The sequence below is a fragment of the Ambystoma mexicanum genome, chromosome 2q (genome assembly GCF_040938575.1).
Source record: "Ambystoma mexicanum isolate Mex_15411 chromosome 2q, UKY_AmexF1_1, whole genome shotgun sequence".
NCBI lineage: Eukaryota > Metazoa > Chordata > Amphibia > Caudata > Ambystomatidae > Ambystoma > Ambystoma mexicanum.
Genome location: NC_090924.1, coordinates 444,354,680 through 444,376,427, shown reverse-complemented (window position 1 = coordinate 444,376,427; position 21,748 = coordinate 444,354,680). Strand labels below are relative to the sequence as shown.

General features: G+C 42.8%; 1 protein-coding gene across 6 annotated transcripts in view; it reads right to left on the bottom strand.

Annotated features, from left to right (window-relative positions):
* The window catches only part of WDR13 (WD repeat domain 13), a 258,747-nt gene extending 254,670 nt beyond the window's left edge, over positions 1 to 4,077 (bottom strand). For 4 of the 6 annotated variants that reach the window (XM_069647513.1, XM_069647515.1, XM_069647514.1 and 1 more), the window contains exon 1: positions 3,966 to 4,077. In XM_069647513.1, the coding sequence (XP_069503614.1) occupies positions 3,966 to 4,006 (41 nt within the window). In that variant the 5' untranslated portion in view covers positions 4,007 to 4,077. The remainder of the gene's footprint in view (positions 1 to 3,965) is intronic. The other 2 variants (XM_069647520.1, XM_069647521.1) reach the window with 1 other exon arrangement.
* Between the last annotated feature and the right edge of the window lie 17,671 nt (positions 4,078 to 21,748).

Genomic DNA, 21,748 nt, shown 5'->3' with positions numbered 1-21,748 from the left:
GGCATCCAAGGGATGAAATCTAGGACTTTACTTGTGGTATTAGCGCATAACGAGAATGTAGGCTGGGAATAATCTAGGACTGCAGGAAATGTAGGGATGCTTCGCTACACTATGGCCTTTACGAAAAGAAGCAAAAAATGGGTTGTCAAACCAGTATACGAGAAAATGGAATTCGATTTTGTGAAAGATCTTATTGTTAATGTCGTCGAGATGCATACTCATGGAATCGCGCACAAATCTGTTCAGAGCACACATACATTGCCACAAAACATTGCCAGCGTGCCATGTCCACCCAAAGCAGAGCTTGTTAAATCGTTCAAATCCCGGTTGAAATGATTACCGTCCGTTTTTATTTTTGCAAAAAATGTTTCTATAAACTGTTCAAATAAAGTATGCAATTTGTCTTTTGAAATCTATCCTCTCAGTCCTTTTCTTAAAAATATTACAATTATTACGATTGCTTTCACATTTCACAGTTTAGTCAAGATACTGTGGGACCTTCATTTTTCGTGTTAATGACCAATGGTTAACAGTGTGTAAGAATATTTGGGTTTTGTCAGTTGCCTTGCAATAAAGTTCCGCAAAAAGATGAATATCTGCTCGTCCTCTAAAAGGGATTAGACCTGGGCCACAAAACATTCTAAGCACTCAAGAAGTACTGACTGTGAAAACATGCCATGGGGTAGGATGCCATGAGATAAGCAGAGGTGGGCCTATCACTAGACACATTTTGACTAATTTTATGTGTTACATCGACTATAATTTCGGAATAGGGGGCATTATGCCGGTGGCAAGTTTTCCCCTACAGCTCAGCAGTGCCCCGAAAAACGAGCAGTGACAGTCCCCAATTGCCTGTGCCCGTGCTTCAAAATTCATGTTCTCATGGATGAGTTGACACCGGATGTTGCAAAGTAAGAATGTATGTTCATTTTGAGTGAAGGTCACCAGCTTTGAATTTTTGCTTGGGAGCTGGGAGGCCCATGCGTCCCGCTCACAGTATAAGGTTCTATTGTTTGTTGACCTTGAGACGCAGGGACCATTCCGAAAGGGATTGAATTGAAGGGGGGTGTAATAACGTATGATAAGGTTGCCCATTCCGAAACTGTACCTAGTTACATATATAAATTCAGTTTATGAGAAATCGTTGACACGAACGGAGGAGTCTGCATTACGCCAAGAGAATGGAAATGCCGAATATAACACAAGTTTCTCTTTAGACGATTTCATACCAGAACTAGTCGAAATACGAATAGCTGACCGTTATTGCTGGGTGACATTGTACTTGTTCGTTCTGTTTGGCATATTGCAATGAAGTGCTAGTACAACCCTTGGGTGCTGGGCTATCTACCGGGCACGTGGGCAGGCCAGCATCGAGACGCATGTAGGCCACCACTCGTTTCTCCCTGGCTCTACGCTAATAAATCATTACATTGTTTTTGCACCTCGAATTCTTGCCCCAGTTTACGCATTACGTTTAGAGCTCAACATTCTCGATCGCACTATCCTCGGATGCAATAGTACTTTGATATTCCACGTTGTATTCTCTCGGCTCACAATGCGTCACCTCTGCGCTAATAACGAAAATGATTAATTGTAATAAAGATCGGCTACTGAGACACATTTCGATTTTTTATCTTTTGCAAACAGGTATATCGTGTCGTTCTGCGATTGTTATCTATTCCAGACCCCGACCGATGGCTTCTTCAACCGCCAGCTGCAGCTATATGTCAATCACTGTATCTACTTAACCGTCTTTTGGGACGACAGACAAGGTCCAATATGTCCGTACGCGGTACCAGCGATTAGGAGCAACATAACCTTTACGGTGGTCTAGTGCCAAGTTGATGCACCAGCCTTGCAATTCACCGAGCGACCGATGTGCTTCATTTAGACAAAACGAACACCCTGTGTACCCAAAAGAAACAGCGCGTGACTCACGATAAACATTTGCGGATTTATGGAACGAGAGTAAAGAAAAAAAGTTCAATTTTCATTGATTATGTCAGACGCCGAATGTTATCGAAACATTTAATGTGAAACAAATGTACTTTACCAATTGTACATTCTTGCTGTTTCCTTTTAAAGTACAGTTTCATATGTGACGCGCTGTGCTGTGAGACGATGTGTGTTTTTTTCCGGGTTCCACGTCTAGTCGCGTAGGCGACGACTGAGCGCGTTTGGCTACGCTGCCCAGCAACATCACGGAGAGAGGCGGAGAATATAAATGATTTGGTGATGTCAGGCTCAGGGGCGGGGGATATGATTTAGTGCCACAAACGCAGGTCACCCAGGGCGATGCGGCAAGTGATAAGATTATCACAAGATGGCCGCGCACTGCTGCCTAATTTTGCATGTGTTCAAGAGACGAAAACTCGGGTAAGGTGCACAGGAAATGTTTGTACGATTGAATTATGGTTAAAAGCACATGGCCGAACCATAGGGACAATAATATTTCTGACCGAACCATTCCTTTAAAGAGTACTGCCTCATTGGTTTGGGCTGATCAAGTTATCATTTGGGTGACATGAGCATCTTTCAATTTTGTAAATCAACAGATGTGTTGGGGTATGTTATGTTAAGGGCAATGGTTTGAGTCACTTAGCAATGCTTAGTAGTGGGGTGTTATTTTATGGTGGGTAAGCCTCCCTGATCCCCCGTTAACTCCCTTATTTCCATCCCTAGTGGGCTGTGGGCGTTTTCACACATTTAGGAATTTTACCATTTGGCTTTTTTGTTAAGGTGAATTTAAATGGAAAACACAGGCACTTTATCAGTGTAGTTGGCGAATAAGGAAAAGAGTTTAATGAAGGGGATTTTTTATTGATACTTTGAGGAACATGTACACAGTTGCTGAAAGGAAAAAAACAGAATAATATAGATATGCTTTTGGTGACTGCAGTAATTGATGTGGGAATGTGTTTATGGTATACTGTTTTTTCTGAAGATAATCAGCCAGATTTTCAAAAAGCAGTATAAATGAAAGCAGTACATACAATGTGCTGGCTTTTATTTGCGCTGCTTTGAAAAATGCTCAGGTCACCTTATTCGCAAAGGTGACATAAGCCTTTCAGGAGGGGCTGGACTGTAGTGCAAAAAGGGTACTGTTCAACCCCCTGCATACATTAGTGTCAGGAGCAACAGGGTACCATCAAATAAATGGTTGCTGGGAGCGCATTTCACTGAAACAGGCCGTTAAAGACCACTGTGAATTACCTGAATAAAAGAAAAAGCATTTTGTATATGGGGGACGGAAATGCTACTGGGACAGCCGTAGTTAGTTTAACTTGATGCTGTCACACTTCAAAGACAAATCATGGCAAAGTCAGAACTGATCTTGCCATTATTTGCGCTTTCCCCTCGGCATGCTTCAAAAGGCTCAAGGGATGGACCCTCGATTCAGGGCATTTAAAGTGCATCCAGCTTGTGAATTCACTTTTAAATGCTCTGACAATCCCCCTTATTCATGCAAAGGGGGAAATTAGAGCATCTGAATGAGCACATCTTAGAGGTGCTCATTCAGATGCCCTTAGTGAATGGCGCTTTTTTTTGCGCCCCAAAAATGTTGAGAATCTGGCCCAAGAGTTCCATGACCCTGGGCAAATAGGAATTGTGAATGCACATTGTGAAAAACAAGTGGGTTTTTCACAACCTAGTCCCTGGGGGTCCCGTACTCATGTGGCCAGGGAAAGGCCATTGCTTTTGGATTGTGACCTTGGGGGTGGATAAGAAAGGGAGGATCACCAGGGTAGGCGGTCCTCGGGGAGTGGGGGAGAAACACCTGATGGTGAGACATGGTATCCCCTTTTTCCACAACCTATCTAAGCCCTATTCCTGCTCATTTTCTAGGAAATTACAGCTCCCATAATTCCTCCCCACATTACATTGGCAACACAAGTGAGCAGACATAGATACTCCTCCCTCCCATATCCAGCAATACCAGCCCAACTCCCATAGCTTTGTCTTACCTCGCATCCACAGCCAGCACCTGCTGCCACACTGCTGCCATTCCCAGGCTCCACAGCCACCGCCTCCACCTCCTCCTCCTCCTCCTCCTCCTCCTCCACACACCACAGATGCCTGTCATATACACAACAAAGCAAACGTGCTGGTAAGACACAAAATATGAGACAGCCTTGTGTACACTCATGTTAACACTCCAAGAGACTCAAGAGAAGAGTAGATCTGCAGCAGACCTACAGGCATGCGATTCCGTAAAGCACCACCACAGGAAGATGCACTTGTCGGAGTGGCACTTGGAGGAACAAGGTCAATCTCAGAAGCACCACTGGCAACCAGATTAGCTCTTAAGAGGCACAGCACTAATTGGATCAACACCTGGAAGTACATGGAAAATTCAGCTGCACCAAGAGAGATGTCGCCAATGGGAACTGAGCAGGTACTATAATAATTTACCAAACTAATGAGGGAAATCGACAATATGTTAATAAAAGTCTTCCGTGTTATACATTTGTCATTTTTCTTGGTCAATGCATTTAATGTCAGAAAGCACCAAAGTAGAATTTTCTGGTAAATAATGTATTCAAGTCACTCCACAAGACTCCTGTCACAAACGAAAAGAACAAGCAAAGAAATGGTTATAAATGTTAAAACAGATTTTCTACTTGCAGTGTGTTAAACTTTCTTTCTAAAAATATATTTCAAGAAAATTATAACTACTTAGAAAGATTATGCATTAGCAGGCATACTTATTCACACCACTCATAACATTGGAAATGCATGCTTTGGAAAAGTCCATCATTCCAATTTCTATGCGAAAAGCCCCTCATACAAGTTTTAAAAGCAAGGTTTTTTTTGTTTGTTTTTTTACAATGTCTCAGCTTATTATAATTAATGTAACAAAAAAAAAACCTTCAGAACAATATACTGCTAAAAAAAAAGCACAATGTTTCCAGAAGGTTAGCGGTTACGCATCCAGTTTAATAGATGAGTAGTGGTCAGAAAAATCAGTGGCAGAGCAGCAACGTATTGATTTGCAGTAAATCAACAACATTTAAGATGTATATGTTAATTTATAAATAGAAGCTGCAATCTAAATTAACTGGGTAAACTATCCCATATGATTTTCATTAGCATGAGCGTTGTTAAATATACTATTTAGTTAGAGAACAGATGCAAGATATGATTCTGGCACTTATATAGGGGCAAAAGCAAGTTACACTAGTTTGAAACCTGTCAATATATGCTTTTTGTCCATTGACAGCTTTGCGGTGTACAGCTGTTTGACATTTGCTTAACATTTTTCAATCTCTGCAATAATGTCATGCTGCTCAGGTGCATGACAATGGCATGCGATTTCGGCAATACGAAACTATCAATATTGTCTGCTAGCTATTTGACAACTCGCAGCTCCCACCCCTTTTTTTTTTAATTTGTTCACATTATTGGTTTGTTCTTTTTCTGTTTCTATATGGTGGTACTCCCCTCTCCCCCCCCAACCCCCCCGATAAGCCAAGGTTCTCATCCTCACCATAGATGTCTGGAATACTGTCAGTTCTGGGGGCTGGGTGGGGTACGATCACACAATACACGCAAAAGGTAAAAGAAAGCCATCAACGTTGATGACAGATTCAGGCATTTGCATGCTATAAGATCAGCTGTTCAGTCTTCACTCAAGACAATCAGTATTCTTGCAAGAGTTCACTCTCTGCCAGTGCCATAATCCCACTCAGTGACAGATATACTGCCAATCCAATACAAAGAAAGCTTGCTTTGCACTTTTCTTCCTATTGATTCTGGCTCAGGGACCCCTGCTTTCTTTTCTTCTCGGGCCCCAAACGTTGAAAGATCTTTGCTTGCATGCTGCCAAACTAGATCTAGGATCCAAAATTGTGTGGATTGATTTGAATTGTTTACGGTCAAAAGATGGCCTGTTGCTGAAGTACCAATACTTGTCTCTCCAACATACCATGGCTTGACATCAAGCAAAACTGGATTGGCATAAAATATTGTGAGCAGACTGCCCTCGATTCAGAGGGGTGGGATTGCTTTGGTCTTTAAAGACTCTTTCAAAGCCGTTCCTCTTCCCAATTTCGGCAAGGTAGCTGAAAAGGTTTAGTTACCCAAATACTATATATTTAAAAAAAGTTCCAGCTGTTGTGATGCCCTTTGGAGACCGACATAGGTTTTCTTATCTTTGGTAGGAGAGCTGGCAATTTCTCACGCTAAAGTTGGTGTACTAGCTGACTAACATCTGGATTTATGGCTAACTGGGTGAAAAGCAATGCAAAACACCTATGACTACACATGTGTGTTGCTGGCCCAATGAATGCAGCAGGATACCGCTGCATCCTATTTTACCCACTTTGGCTTGGTCCAGCTGAGTACTCTACTCCCAATGCTGTGGTCTGACCATATTGCTATCCCGTCGTTTTTCGGTAGGTAGGACTTTGTCTACTAAAAGATGTGACTATGTTGCATTACCTGCACACTGTTGGTCCATCCCAGTTAGACAGCCTGCTCTGTAGAGATTATTCAGATGCTTAAGTTAGCACTTTCTGCTAAACAAGCTTCCTTTGGACAAGGATAACTTAGTAGACCAATTTAGCACTTAGATCATAGACTCACAAAGTACCATAGACCTCAAAAAAAGAACAAATGCATTGCAAAAACTCTAAACCTTTGAGGGAGAACTGCTAGGCTTGGTTTTCGAAATGATAAGTCTGTGAAATGTAAGGTATAGCATCGAGCCATCAGTTTTTATATTCAGATCTTTGTATTCTAGTCTCATTTTGGACAAAGCAGAGAAGACCCATAAGAATGTTTAAACACCTCCACACCACTCATTCTGGAGAGGGCACTAGGCTTGGTCCCTTTCCCCTCACCAGCTTTGTAGAGTTTTCAAATTGTCATTTTTGAGCAAGAGACCTGCTGTTTGAATGGCGTTAAAGCAGATTATCGAGGATTGAAATAAAGACGGATGAATAGGAGCTTAAAGCCGTTCCTGGGTATCAAGCATTACCCAGTGAGCAGGAGAGAGAAGCCAATACAAAGTGCGACACAAAATTAACTTCCACTTGAGACACAAACTATGATGTTTTGTCCAATAAATACAAGCCATTAGTGACCTTAATGCTGCTTTATGTGCATTCCCAAACAGACACTGGTAACATTATAAAAGCAGGTTTGTTTTGCACCAGCTTGCTTGGGAAGTCAAAAGTAGCTTTTGTTGGATTTTGCAGTTAAGTTAACCAAGCTCCTTTAGGCTATAAACAGGAGCTAAAGCTCTAAACATCCATCATTTCCAATCCCTGGGTTAATCTCTTCAGCTATAACCCAACAAGTACCTTAAAATCTGCCGTCTACAATAGTGCTAACCTAACCCCACAAATTGGGAACTAATGTCCCCAGGGATTCTCCTCTGCCCATACACTGCTTATCAGCTCATATCTCCCATTTGACCAAGACCATAGGTCTTTCGCGGAAGTGGCTTTTGGAAAGTGCATATATGCTCATGATAGTTAAGACAGAGATAGCATGGTGTGTGATCAGCTTCGGTTTCTAACACACACTGTAAGGAAGGCATGGTATGAAACAGTAAGACAGGCAAAACTGATCACAGTTCAAGGGTGTTTATTAACTTCAATTGGGTTTGAAAAACACCCATATAATCCTAAATCTAAAGATGGGAGCAAGCTACGACCATCAAATATTAATAATGTAGTCCTAGTGATGTCTTGTCAAAATAAAAAGGCCTATACTAATAAACCTATTGCTAATCCTTACTTCTAAATACAAATAGTGTGGGAAAGAATGTTATGCAAAAGAATGGTGTTCAAGAAATGATATGTCAGGATATTCAAGCCGTTGGCTACCCCTTTCCCACGTTTTCAGTACGGGACAAGGTGGCACGCTCAAGCTTAGCACAGTCTCTGGCTTCTCTAGCACAACGCTCTAGTTCAAGACTTCAACATCAGGGCCTTCTGTGCCAAAGTCTCTTATTTCAGAGGGCCTGATGCAACACAACAAAACATTAAAGTTTGCTTCTTCTCAGGATTTCACATGTACAAATTCTCATTCTCTGGTGATTCACCCCAGACCCCGCCTCAGCTGGGCTCAGACCCATTTTAACACAAAATCTTGAATTGGTCTCCCTCTTCCGGACTCGGACCAAATTGACATACTTTTCCAAAGTTTCTGTATTTCATCGAAATCAAAGACTTTCGCATGTGCGCAGGATTTTGCTTGACCCGTCGCAGGGCCACAGCGAATCACTTTAATTTGTTCCCTTTCAATTGGACTCCCTCCGCTGGGCTCAGATCAAATGCCTCTACTGTTATTACTTCTCAGCTGGATTCCTTACAGAGACCTTCAATTGAGAACCCATGCGGTGCCGGAACACTCTGTCAAAGGTATTGTAGCTTGTTTACAGTTCAATCACTCATCAGCAGTTTCACTTCACTCACGTCTCTTATCACACGTGTTTTAGCAACGTTCGTTCCAGCGCTCGCCATACAATGTTGCTGCTTGAAACCTTGGTTTCAACACAGACGGTCTTGCATTGGTCTCGCCTAGGAATCTCTGGTCTATATTGCAAAAGTGATTGAGCGACAGCATCAGAACAATTCCTTCTAGCTCGTGTAAATTCACCCATTGGTATATTCCATTTTAGATTCCTAGGATATATATCAAATTAAATCAAGGAAAGGAGTCAGCAAGGTCACAATTTACCTTTTGAGAACACACAGCCAATATGTAAATTTGTGGAAACAGAAAGCCCCCAATGTGGGTATGCGCACATCAAAAGTAAAGTAGAGTCTGGTATATATATATATATTGTGAGTTGGCTGCAACCGTGTGGTGAGTTAGGCGATTTTCCACTTTCCACTACCGCCTATGTAGTAAACATATGATGGGAAAATACTGACCTCACGGGCTGCGCACTACCATCCAATCATAACTATGCATTTGACCACTCTAATAATAAATGGTTTCTTAACAGTTCAAACAAATAATAAGGAAATGATCCTGGAGTCAGAGTAGTTATTGAAACTTCTGTATTATTATTCATACAGATTGGCAATATCAAGATCAACAAACATGTTTTATGGATGTGAATGGCACATACATCACGCCGACACGTGTTTCAACCCTATAAAAGGTCGTCCTCAGGGCGCATGACAAGGTATTATTTTAGCAAATTGTATTACAGTTGTTGGTCAAGACCTAAGTTTTTAAAGCATTTCAAGAAATAATAGCCCTAAAATGAGAGCAGGGAGACAAAAACGGGGCAGAAGGGGGGCGGGGGGGAGTGGAGAAAGTAAAACACAGAGAAAAGGAAACAGAAAAAACATTGTTAGAAATATCCCATTTTTCGTTTGTTATTATTGCACACAGGTTGCCATTGCTGGCAATGTTAATTAGTACAAAACATGATTAATTACCTATTTTGTGATTGTAGTAATTACATAAATCTTGTTACTTTATATCGGTTTGTCCCACGGAGATTGGTTCACATTAGATGGTAGCTTCATAAATAATTACCTAAGAGTATGGTTTTAACCTCTAATTGGCCCAAAAAGATTGCACCATTTTGTTAAAGCAAATACTTAGCAAACTAGTGGCTCATAGATTCCATTCTAATACATCATTTTTAAGGGAGACAAGATGATTTAGAATTACATACGTGTTCGAATGGTTGCAGTATGATAGTTCTTGAAAGTGCCAGTTGTTAGTTATCTGTTTGTTTGGCCACTATACGGTATATGGAAAAACACAGGAAAAGCACATTTAAGTTATTATTGGTGTAAGTATTGCCTTGTACCTGTAAGGTATTTTAGCTGTAGACACTTTAGCAACCGCTTTATGGAATAAATAATTCCCGGCAGGTTTCCCTCTAATGGTTATTTAGCCATAATCTGCAAAGTAGAAAGTTAAAGCCAGAAAGATTTCTGATCAGTCTCTAGTTAAATGTATTAAAGAGCAAACCTCACGGGCATGTTAGACGCCTGAGAATTGGGTCCTCATGTACTATTTAGAACGCACTTACCGGCTTACATCTGGAAGGATTCGCGCACAATGGCGAACGCCGTCAGTCAGAGTGGCTGCATCGGTAGAGACATCCGTAGCTAAGCAACATAAAGAAGGGTCCGGTCAGGTGACTTGACACGTGATCCTTGTTGCTAAGCAACCGTAGCGTTTCCCGGAAGAGCTTCGGCTCGGCAAAAAAGCATTTTTCTGTATGTAATAACAGCGTGATTATGCTGTTTATGAAGAAATCTCTATTTGAACCCAGATTGTTATGTGCATATAGTTGTATGGCACATCTGATGTGATGCCTTGGATATATATATATGTTAAAGTCGTCGGCTCGAAATGTAAAAACAGGTGTTGCGTGGGTAACTAAGTCAGTAAGTGACAAGACACATAGACCTAATCTTCTAAGACTGTTGTATACCAATTAAGTATATTAGTAGAACTCTAAATCTTATGCTCCCGTGGTCCATGGGTCACAGAGTGGTCAAAAGTACCGGTCAAACTGAATACCAGAGATTACTGACTCCGTGTAACAAACAAATAGTCCCCCATTTTTTTGCCTCATCATGGTGTTACGGACACTACTTTTCTCCAAATGTATGGTTGAATAACAGAAGGTATATATATTGCATCGGCTACTCAAGGTTATAAATCAACAGTATCTCATATAGTCGATTATTCCCTTATATATTCCAAAATTCAGAAATTCGTGTTTAGTATTTATAAAAAGACATTAAATTCATGCTCCTGGTTCAAGCCAAGAGAAAGACAGCGTAGTTTGCAGATTAGTCTGGCTTCTTGTTGACGTAGCATCAGTTCTCTGTCACCACCTCTCGGATGTGGTTGTTTGAGTCCAATGAATTTAATGTCTTTGGCGTTGTCTAGCCGATATTGTTGCCAGTGGGACGCTAACGGTAATCTAATATCTTGGCTGTTGAGATTGTTCAAATGTTCACGAATCCAGAAACGTACCTCCCGGATTGTACTACCAATGTACATTTTCTTACACACACACTGAATGCCGTAAACAACAAATTTAGAGCGACAATTGATAAAATCATGAATTGTAACTTTAAGTCCTCCATGGCAGGTAAATATTTTCGTTGGTGACAACGCATGTTGGCAGAAGTTACATGAGCCACATTTGTAGAAGCCTGAGGGCTTGGAGCTAGCAGTAAGCCAATTGTCCTGTCTAATTGGCTCAGGTTTGAGAAAAGAGGGACTCAAAAGGTTCTTCAAAGTAGTAGCTTGTGTGTATATAATATTTGGGCATTCTGTGATATATGTGGACAAATCGGGATCTAATAATAGTATATGCCAATGTTTTTTGTAAAATATAGTACAAGAATTTACTGTTTTGCTAATATTTCGTAATAAAATTGACGTTTGCAGGTAAGTGTTCCGATCCAATTTTACCTAATCCTCCAATAATTTAGTCCTGTTAATTGATTTCAAAGATTCTGTGGTTTGCTTAATGAGTTTGTTAGGGTACCCTCTTTCCAGAAATCTATTGCCAATTGACTTACATTCTGTTTGATATGTGACTTCTTGGCTGCAATTTCTTTTAGATCTGAGGAATTCCCCTCTTGGTATATTTTGTATGACACTGCGTCTGTGGCTACTGTTAGCATGAAGGATGGAATTGACTGCAGTAACCTTTCTATGTGTACAGGTCTGAATGGTGTTCTGCACAATGTTAATTTGTAAATCCAAAAACACAATTTCAACTGCATCCATGTGTGCTGTGAATTGAATGTCAAAGGTATTGTTATTAAGGTAGAGGATAAATGACTCAAAATCTTCCCTACTTCCTTCCCAAATGGCTAGAACATCATCAATATACCTCTTACATGTAATGATGTGATGTTTGAAAGGGTTGTTGTTGAAGAAGTATTTGTCTTCGAAGTACGCCATGAACAGGTTAGCAAGGGAAGGGGCATACTTGTCCCCCATAGCTATACCCTTGGTTTGGGAATAATAATGCCCATTGAAAGTAAACTGATTATGTGGTAGAGTAAAGTCAAAAAAGTTTTTGTGCAATTGCACATGGGTGTGGGGAGAAGCTGAAAAGGTTCTGAAACTAAAATCCAAGGTTTCCAAAGCCAGATTATGAGGAATAGATGTATATAATGCTGTGACATCAAGTTTAGCTAAAAAGTAGGTTGGTTTCCATGTCACCTTTCATAAAATCTGTAGAGTATGGGAAGTATCTTTTAAGTATGCAGCGATAGCCGGTACTAGATTCTTAATACTGCTATCAATATAGTCAGCTAGTGCTTCCGTGGCCCCTCCTTGTCCACTCATAATAGGTCTTACAGTTGGTAATTCAAGATAAGGTTTATGCACCTTCGGCAGGAAGTAGATTGTTGGCATTAATGGTTTAGATATCATAAGTAAGGCCCTTTCATCATCGGATAGTAGCCCCCGATTATACCAATGTTGTAACATTGACTGCAGATCGTGCACTGTTTGAGCTGTCGGCTTACTTGTATGTTTTTTGTAACAGTCAGGGGTAGATAAATGTTCCATTGCCATTTTAATGTAATCAGTTTTGTTTAAGATGACAATATTGCCCCCTTTCTCTGCTTCTTTGATTATAATAGAGCGGTCTTCACATTTTTCCTGTAATGCACATCGTTCCTTTTTTGTAAGGTTATTGTTTTTACTGCTGTAGCCTGATAGAGAGCCATCAATGTATTTATGAATTTCTTTAGTTACAGTCTTGTAGAATGTCTCAATTACATTATCTCCACTCATTGGAGGCATACATTTGGACCTGTTTCTATGTTCTTTAATATCCAAATTACGTTGATGGATCCCAAGCTCCCTTTGTATGTCGCTTATGGTCTTGGATTCTTCTCCTGATAGACTTGAGAGTAAATGAATATTTTCAATTTCTTATATGCTTTTAGAGCTAAATTGATGGCAAAGTGTCTAATGGTTTAGAGATGAGGGGTTTGTTCTGAAAGAATTTCTTTAATTTGAGTTTTCTGGTGAATTTGTAAAGATCAATTTGAACTTCCGTCATGTCTGATGTAGCACTGGGTGCAAATGAGAGGCCATAGTTAAGCACAGATAGTTGTTGTGGTGAGAGGTGTTTGGCAGACAAGTTGATGACTAAGTTTTGAGAATTGGTTTTGCCTGCCGTTTAGACTGGATCTGGTAAATCGTTTGTTTGTATTTCTCCGTTCCTCTCCTCCTTGCTCCTCTTCCTCTTCCTCCTCTGAGGTTGTTGGTGTAGTCACAGTTTTTGGTCCTAAAGGGACATTCTTTTGAAAGCGTACTCGTTTGTTGGCTAGCTTGTAGGCGGTTAGGTTGCCCTTTTTGTACCTCTTTATTTCAGCTAAAAAGCCTCTTCTGTGATGTCGTGACGGTTCAGCTGCCGCGGGAATTATTTATTCCATAAAGCGGTTGCTAAAGTGTCTACAGCTAAATACCTTACAGGTACAAGGCAATACTTACACCAATAATAACTTCTAAATCATACAATGTTAATATGCTATAAAGTATACACTAAATGTGCTTTTCCTGTGTTTTTCCATATATCGTATAGTGACCAAACAAACAGATAACTAACAACTGGCACTTTCAAGAACTATCATACTGAAACCATTCGTACACATAGGTAATTATAAATCATCTTGTCTCCCCTAAAAATGATGTATTAGAATGGAATCTATGAGCCACTAGTTTGCTAATTATTTACTTTAACAAAATGGTGCAATCTTTTTGGGCCAATTAGAGGCTAAAACCATACTCTAATTATTTATGAAGCTACCATATAATGTGATCACAAAATAGTTCATTAATCATGTTTTGTACTAATTAACAGTGCCAGCAATGGCAACCTGTGTGCAATAATAACAAACGAAAAATTGGATATTTCTAACAATGTTTTTTCTGTTTCCTTTTCTCTGTGTTTTACTTTCTCCACTCCCCCTTCTGCCCCGTTTTTGTCTCCCTGCTCTCATCATAGGGCTATTATTTCTTGAAATGCTTTAAAAACTTAGGTCTTGACCAACAACTGTAATACAATTTGCTAAGATAATACCTTGTCATGCACCCTGAGGACAACCTTTTGTAGGGTTAAAACACGTGTCGGCGTGATGTATGTGCTATTCACATCCATAAAACATGTTTGTTGATTTTGATATTGCCAATCTGTATGAATAATAATACAGAAGTTTCAATAACTACTCTGACTCCAGGATCATTTCCTCATTATTTGTTTGAACTGTTAAGAAACCATTTATTATTGTAGTGGTCAAATGCATAGTTATGATTGGATGGTAGTGTGCAGCCTGTGAGGTCAGTATTTTTCCTCACACAGCCAATATGATTGTTCAATAAAGCATCCTTAACTTGAAAATGTAATCAATTTCCTTCAGGGTGTCCCTTCGCGGGATGGACATTGCTAAGGTAGGACACAGTTAAGGGTAGGAGTCTATATCTTTCTGTGCCCCGTTACTCCCCGTTTGCCACTACGTTCCACAAAACACAAAGTACATAATACAAACAAAATGTAGATCTCCATCACACATCTCCAATGAGACTACTTACACATGCATTCTCCTTAACTACCACAGTGCGCCAGTACACACTCATAAAATCTCTCTCTCTCTCTCTCTCTCTCTCTCTCTCTCTCTAAACAGGTTGCGAGTGTTTATGATGGCCATGCCACCATCAGCAAACTTCCCCCCCACACACACACACCATACGCACCCTTTGAAGCCGACTCCCTCAGATGCTCCCCTCCATCACACACCCACACACCACACACTGATCCCCTCATTTACTGCCCCCAAGACACAATCCCATCTTCCACACTGAATGGGCTTACTTCACTACCAACAACTCCTCCCACTTTCACATTTAGATTGCTGATTTCAACTCTTCCCATTCCCACCCAAACAAAAACCCCATACTGAACAGTATACTCACTCAAACTCTCACTATAACCTCACCCAACACCCTCCTCCGCACACACAAACCCGATCGACTGATTTCTTGCCAGATCAACAGGAATTATGTCTGCTGGTGCATTCCGCTACTGCTTCCAGTCTGATGTATAGATCATGGAAGCTATTTAGTTATGGAGGCATTGATAAGTTTCACAAACAATACTTTGCATAACAATTACATCACAGGAAAATACAAAACATACATTGTTGGCACCACTGAAGCATGCTAAAATACACAACCCATCAACAGCACAACATAGAAAGATGTTCAAATGTTTAACATGTATAATTCCGAGTGGCAAGTTAACACCGAATTCAATTACCGGAGGTAATCACACAGAGCTGGTAGGCAACGTTTGCCACTTCTCTGTAGCAGCAGCATGGGCATACATATTTATTTCTGCAGTGCAAGATGAATAACTGAAGAACATGGAGATATGCAGATGCTGTGTGATGGTGGTACGCTCTGCCACTTGCCTTCACTGGTGGAACACATAAGGCCTGTCCCGGCCAGAGTGCAGGACAGAGTCGTGTCGCTGTCAGGTCACTGGATTGGTCTGAGCCCATCACTCAAAATAATCACTTACTCGCCCACCGCACATACAGCCTAACTAATGTGTTGCATGCTTTGTCCTGGGCTGGTCTCAAGCAGCCTGTCTTAGAGTCACATAAATTAACTGCCCCTGTAAAAAGCAGTAGGATCTGTCATCCAAATCTGTAGGCGGTAGGCCTGCTTCAAAAGCAGTAGCCTACTGCCTAAATCAGTAGTGTTGGCAAGTATGGCGGACAATCAACTTCTAGAGATCAAGTCAGATTGGTCCCTTTGCGGTGAGCAGGTCACGTTTTGATATGAAGCGAAGAACATGTACACTTTCAACGCACCAACAGTCCTTGATCAATTTGTTTTTGATATCAGAGTTCAGGGAAAGACACGTTTTGGCCAATACCCTGAAATGTTAACCATGTTGTGAGAGGAAGACCCTGAGGCTGGGTTCTGAAATTGCAGCTGTAACCCGATCCCAATAAATGTTTTTTGGCTGTAACGGTACAACCCAAGGCCCCCTGAGCTATACATGATCAACTGATCCCTGTGGCTTATGGGCTCGTCGAGAACGTCTTTCAAATAAAAACAAGCGAGGCATAATAAAACTGATGAAACGGAGTGCTGTTATCAGTTAGGCTTAACCATTCTTTCCAGAGGGCCACTCTGCCTGTGCTCTGCTCCACAGTTCTTGATCCCCTCCCAGTATGTGCCCAACAGAGTACTTTGCTTGATTGCTGCCAGTAGGTTCTCCCCTCCCTGACCAAAGCACTCCATGTGAGGCAGATGTGCCCTGCCCATTCCTGTGCAGCCTCAATCTCTCAATTTCCACCCGGAACACTACTGAATGTGACACAGGACTCCCCAGAGGTCCTAGCCTCCCCAGGTTTCACACATGGCGCTGGATTGCTCCAGCTTTCCGCTCCATAACGTGGGCCACTTCTGGCACATGCTGCCCAGATTTAAACAGTCTTTAGACCCCCCCCCCCCCTATCCAGGACACTCTTGGCTCATACGGCTAGGGTGAGGCCAGATTTTCTGCTAGGGAAAATATTAACAAATTGCATGCTAGATCCTCCTCAGCCAATCCGGGGTCTCCTCCAGCACTTCCTACACTGGCAGCCCAAAAACAGGGACAGGGACGCCACCACTGCTGAGAGTCCTCTCTTAAGGACATCTGAACAACAAGCAGGCTATACGAATTACTCTGTGCACCACAGATGGAAGATACATTCCAATCAAGTTTAAAAAGATGATGATGTCAAGAATCGGAGGCCTTAGAAGTTATGGGAATAGTGGAGGAAGAAACCCATGCTTTCCTATCTAAGAACATACAAACATGCACCTCCCAAGATGATCGTCGCCTAGGGACAGAAGACTAAGCAACAGAATATAGTCTAGAGCATCATCATGCCAGCGCTTGTGAATGACTTGCATTCTCTTCATAAACTGCCAGTTTCAGCAAATTCTTGCGTTGCTACAATATTGGCGCTCTGGATTATTACCCCTTGTTACGATTCACTGCTCGGGGCAGCTTCAGGTATCCCCTGGCTCCTACCCGCATTCCTCGCTCTTTCCCTGCTCCAGGATACCTGCTCAGTGCTCCTCGCTCTTGGTGCCTTTCCATCATGGCACACCTTTTCCTTGCTCTCGCCCCCCAGCACTCCATGCACCATTCTCCCATTCTCTGACTCCTCCTCTCCGCGCCTCCTGCGCTCTCAGTGTTCTGGGCAGGACTTGACCCGCTCACTTCCATGACACTTGGCTCTCCTCAATGCCTTTTTGGCTCTCCTCAATGCCTCTTTTTCTTTTCCGTTCCACCACGCATTGCAGCCCGTGCTCCTCGCATAACGCTGCCTCTTTCCCTTATCCCATCCAGCTCGCATTATGCTGCCATCCTCTCCTTACCAATAGCAGCTTCAGTGCAGCCTGCACTCCACGTTCCACATTTACCTCTTCCTTCCATCAATTGACTTCATCCATTTGCTGCAAGTTCTGCTCTGCACTCTGTTAGTGGGGCGATCGTCCCAAGCCCCCCCACCAGCCCCAAGAGGTTCCAGATGCGGCAGAGGCTTAACAGTTTGTTGTTGGTGCTTGGGAAGGTTGTAGGGTGGGGCGAGGGGGTCAACAGAAGCTGCATTGTAGCTAGATTATTTTGTGACTGGGTGTAGTTTGCATTAGAAAATGAAACGCCATCTTAGAAAACAGAAGCCATATTGAAATTGAGGCCTGGCGCTGAGCTGCAACCAGGGCAGTAGACTCAAGAGCAAAACATGGACATTCGTGTGTGAATGCAGGAGCTGGTTACAGCTTGGGCAGCAGTGGAGAAGGCCAAACCCACAGAGATTCAGAACCTCTCATTGCCTCATACGAACAGCACGTGTAACTCAGAAAGAATGTGCCCTAAATGGCCATGAGGGGGCCGAGAGCTCCATCCAAGCAGCTATCCCACGAGAAGGAGGGCACGAGCATCTGACCTCCCCCAGCCCAAACCATTTGATTTGAGCATTGCAATGTTTCTGTGCAGCTGCATGTTCTGCCTTAGTAGTGTAATCCACAGGGATATAACCCAAAGGAGTGATATACCCTTTCTACAATCCAGGACTATGCGGCTGGACTCTACTCTTCCCTACAGTCCCAGTTCACCTCATCTCCTCGCTACTATTGCTACCATCACCTCACTGGGTCACTCTTCAGGGGTTTCCTCCCTGTCAGAGGATTACCCCGTTTATGCACATCCCGATTCTGCACATCCTCCTATACTCCTTCAGGAGACTGACAGAGTCAGGGCTCCCCTTTTTTGACTTCATGCAGAAACGGACAACGAATTACAGGTTAGTGGATATCAAACTATCCTGACAGCTAGCAATGCCAGTAATATTCCAGGATGGATCAATTACAGCATCTAGCCACAGCTGTGCACAACTTAACTGCACAGGCTTAAAACATCAAAAAGTGTTCCTCCCTCATGCAGCACAGATCCCTCCCGGTTCCCTCTTGGGAGGCATGTATGACGGGAACCCGAAGAAATGTAAAGAAGATCTGGATGCATGTACCTTCCAGTATATCGTCGAGGAAGCATATTTTCTTACAGACCGCGCTAAAGTCGGATTTATGATATCAAACTTGGCCAGAGGTGCCTTGGCATGGGCTACTCCTTTAGTAACAGCAAACAACCCCTTGATGACCTCCTATGCAGGCTTTGTGAATAGTGGGAGGAAAGAATCACGGTTTTGGCCCAAGAACTACTAGACTTCCGCCAGGGAACTCTGCATATACTGACTTACATCACCCAATTTAAACAGCTGGTTGCAGGGACGGCTTCCTCGAGAAGCAAAGCCTGTGGTAGTTCCTGTGGAAGGCGTAGATGACTCCTCTTTGACATTGGGGCCCATTAATAACAGACACAAAAAGTACTAATGTCCATTTCCTCGCACTAGGAATATCTGAAATTCGATCTGATAAAAGCAGCCCATTAACCCATCATCCTGGAATTGCCCTGGCTTCGTCGTCACCACCACTTTATTAACTGGACAGCAGGTTCTCTGTTTCTGGGATCAGAGCAATGTATTGCCCGATGTTTAACTCCGGGATCTGTCGGACTGCATACACGTCCGAAGCCTCATCAGTGGATCTGATACTACCCGAGCAGTATGATGCACATCTTCGAGGACACAGTATACAAGAAGTTACCTCCCCACAGACACAATGATTGCTGCATCGACATACTCCCTGATAAACAACTTCCCTTCAGGAGAATGTATACCCCATCCAGTCCGGAGAAGGAAGCCCTTTGGGAATATCTTCAAACTAACCTTCACCATGGACTAACTGCAGAATCCAAGTTCCCAGCAGGGGCCTCTCTTTATTTAATCCCAATGAAAGAGACTAAAGAATTGAGACATTGCATGGACTACTGGGGACGGTTCCCGACATGTACCCGATGCCATTGGCATCTGATATTTTGGGAGCCGTTAAGGGATCTACTTACTTCACAAAATTGGACCCTAGAGGGGCATATCACCTTATACCCATGCGACAAGGAAATGAGTGGAAGACCGCCTTCCGAACACCTTTCGGGTATTACGAATATAGAGTAATGTCTTTTGGCCTTTCCAATGGCCCAGTGGTCTTCCAGCATTTTATGGACCATGTCTTTGCAGACCTCATGTTACACTCAGCAATTATCTACTAGGACAACATTCTTGTATTCTCGAAGAACATGTCAGACCACGTTTTACACGTTCAAAAAAGGTCCTCCTCCATTTACGGAAGAATCATCTATATGCCAATCTTAACAAGTGTTCATTCCATCAAACCAGGATCCCATATCTGGAATTTATTCACTCGGCCCAAGGAACAATGATGGATCCTGCTAAAGTACCGGCTGTACTCGACTGGCAACCCCCGGTTTCAGTTAGAGGTACCCAATGCTTTCTAGGATTTGTAAACTTTCATAGGAAGTTAATCTCTAACTTTTCACTTCGCATTCTTCTCATTACTTCTTCATTGAATAAAGGTAAAAGATTCCTATGGAATAAGGAGGCTCAAATCACTTTCCAAGGACTAAAAGAGGCCTTTACCCTAGCCCCAGTTCTGTTACTACCGGATCAGAATCAACCCTTTATTCTGGAGACGGACATCTCTCATTCAGCCATCAGCGCCGTACTCAAACAGGAGGACAACCTCTGGGGTGGAACATCCAATTTAGTATACATGTCCAAAACCTTGTCCCCCTTGGAGCTGAACTATACAGTGTTGAAAAAGGACCCACTCGCCATCAAGAGAGCATGTAAAGAATGGCGTCACCTGCTCTTAGGATCCCGGTTCCCTGGTCTGTGCACACTGATCATCGCAATCTTTAGGTCCTACAGACCGCCGAGACACAAAACATTAGGCATGCCCTATGGCCTTCCTTCTTCTCTTGCCAGCTGCACTTTATTTAGCTAATGCTCTGTCACGAATCCAGGAAGAGAGGACAGGATCCTTTCAAGCTGAAAAACTATTGCCAAGGCAACGTTCCGCTTTTATCTTCATTCGAATGCTTACCCAAGGAACCAGAAACCTACAACCAAGTCTGCAAAAGAAGATGCAGACCTAGCAGATGGAACAAGAAGACGATATTCTGTTCTACGGTTAACACGTCTTTGTCCCAATTCCATCTTTGAGAAAAAGACATTCTATGGATGTGTCATGATTCGGTTACTGCAGGCCATCACAGCATTCGAGTGACTTTGGAATCCATTTGCAGACACTTCTGGTAGCCCACTCCAACTCGAGACGTCTAGGACTATGTCACTGCATGTACCGTCTGCATCCAAACCAAGGCGTCACACCAAAAACCCTCAGTATACTTGACTCAACCCCTCTTACCTACTCGCCCATGGCAATACATAGACAGATATTCATTGCGGTTTTACCTTTATCTACAGGACAAACCCCCCATTATGGCTACCATCGATACCATGACAAAGAATGCTGCATTTCCTGGCCCTGTCCCAAGACCCTTCAGCCCCACGAATGGCCTCTCACTTATGTGAGAAACCAAAGAGTGTCTCGCCTGCTACTCCCTGGGGATCTCCCTCTCTCTCTCTCTCTCTCTCTCTCTGGTGGCCAGGGCACGGCCATCACCTTTGGATCCAAATCCTGGGGGTGGACCAGTGCGGGAGGATCACCTGGGTGAGGGGTCTTCTAGGGAGTGGGGGTGAGGCAGCCGATGGCGAGACGCGGTATTCCTCCCTTTCCGTACCCATGATCCCTCCTTCATAGGATTCTTCGATGTCCCAACCCCCCCCTTTCTACACAAACACTGGGCTGTAGAAGAGGGTGACAGAGTAACAATACTAACTCTTACACATTGCCTTGGACAGGTCCCGCTAATTGGGTCAGGCAAAGTCAGGCACTTGATTCAAAGTGCATACACCTCGTGCCAATTAGCTCTCCTCACACAGATAAAAGGCGGAACATAGAGACACACTCTGAGCAAGGTGGAACACGAGTAAGAGAAGAACTTCTGGGGCAAAGGCGAACCTATTGGAGTAGAGAAATGGACCAAGGGATGAGAGCCACAGGTGGAGAAACCCAGGAGTTCCCTGCAGGAGGTTGTTGCCTCCAAAAAGCTGTGGTTGACACGTGGAGAAGGCTGAATACCAAACCAGAAGGCTGCATTGTGTTTCAAGGAAACCAGCAACCTTCCCGGGTGAACAGGAGCGTTGGGGAGGTGAGGCGAGGCCAAGCCAAGCCTGTGATATTA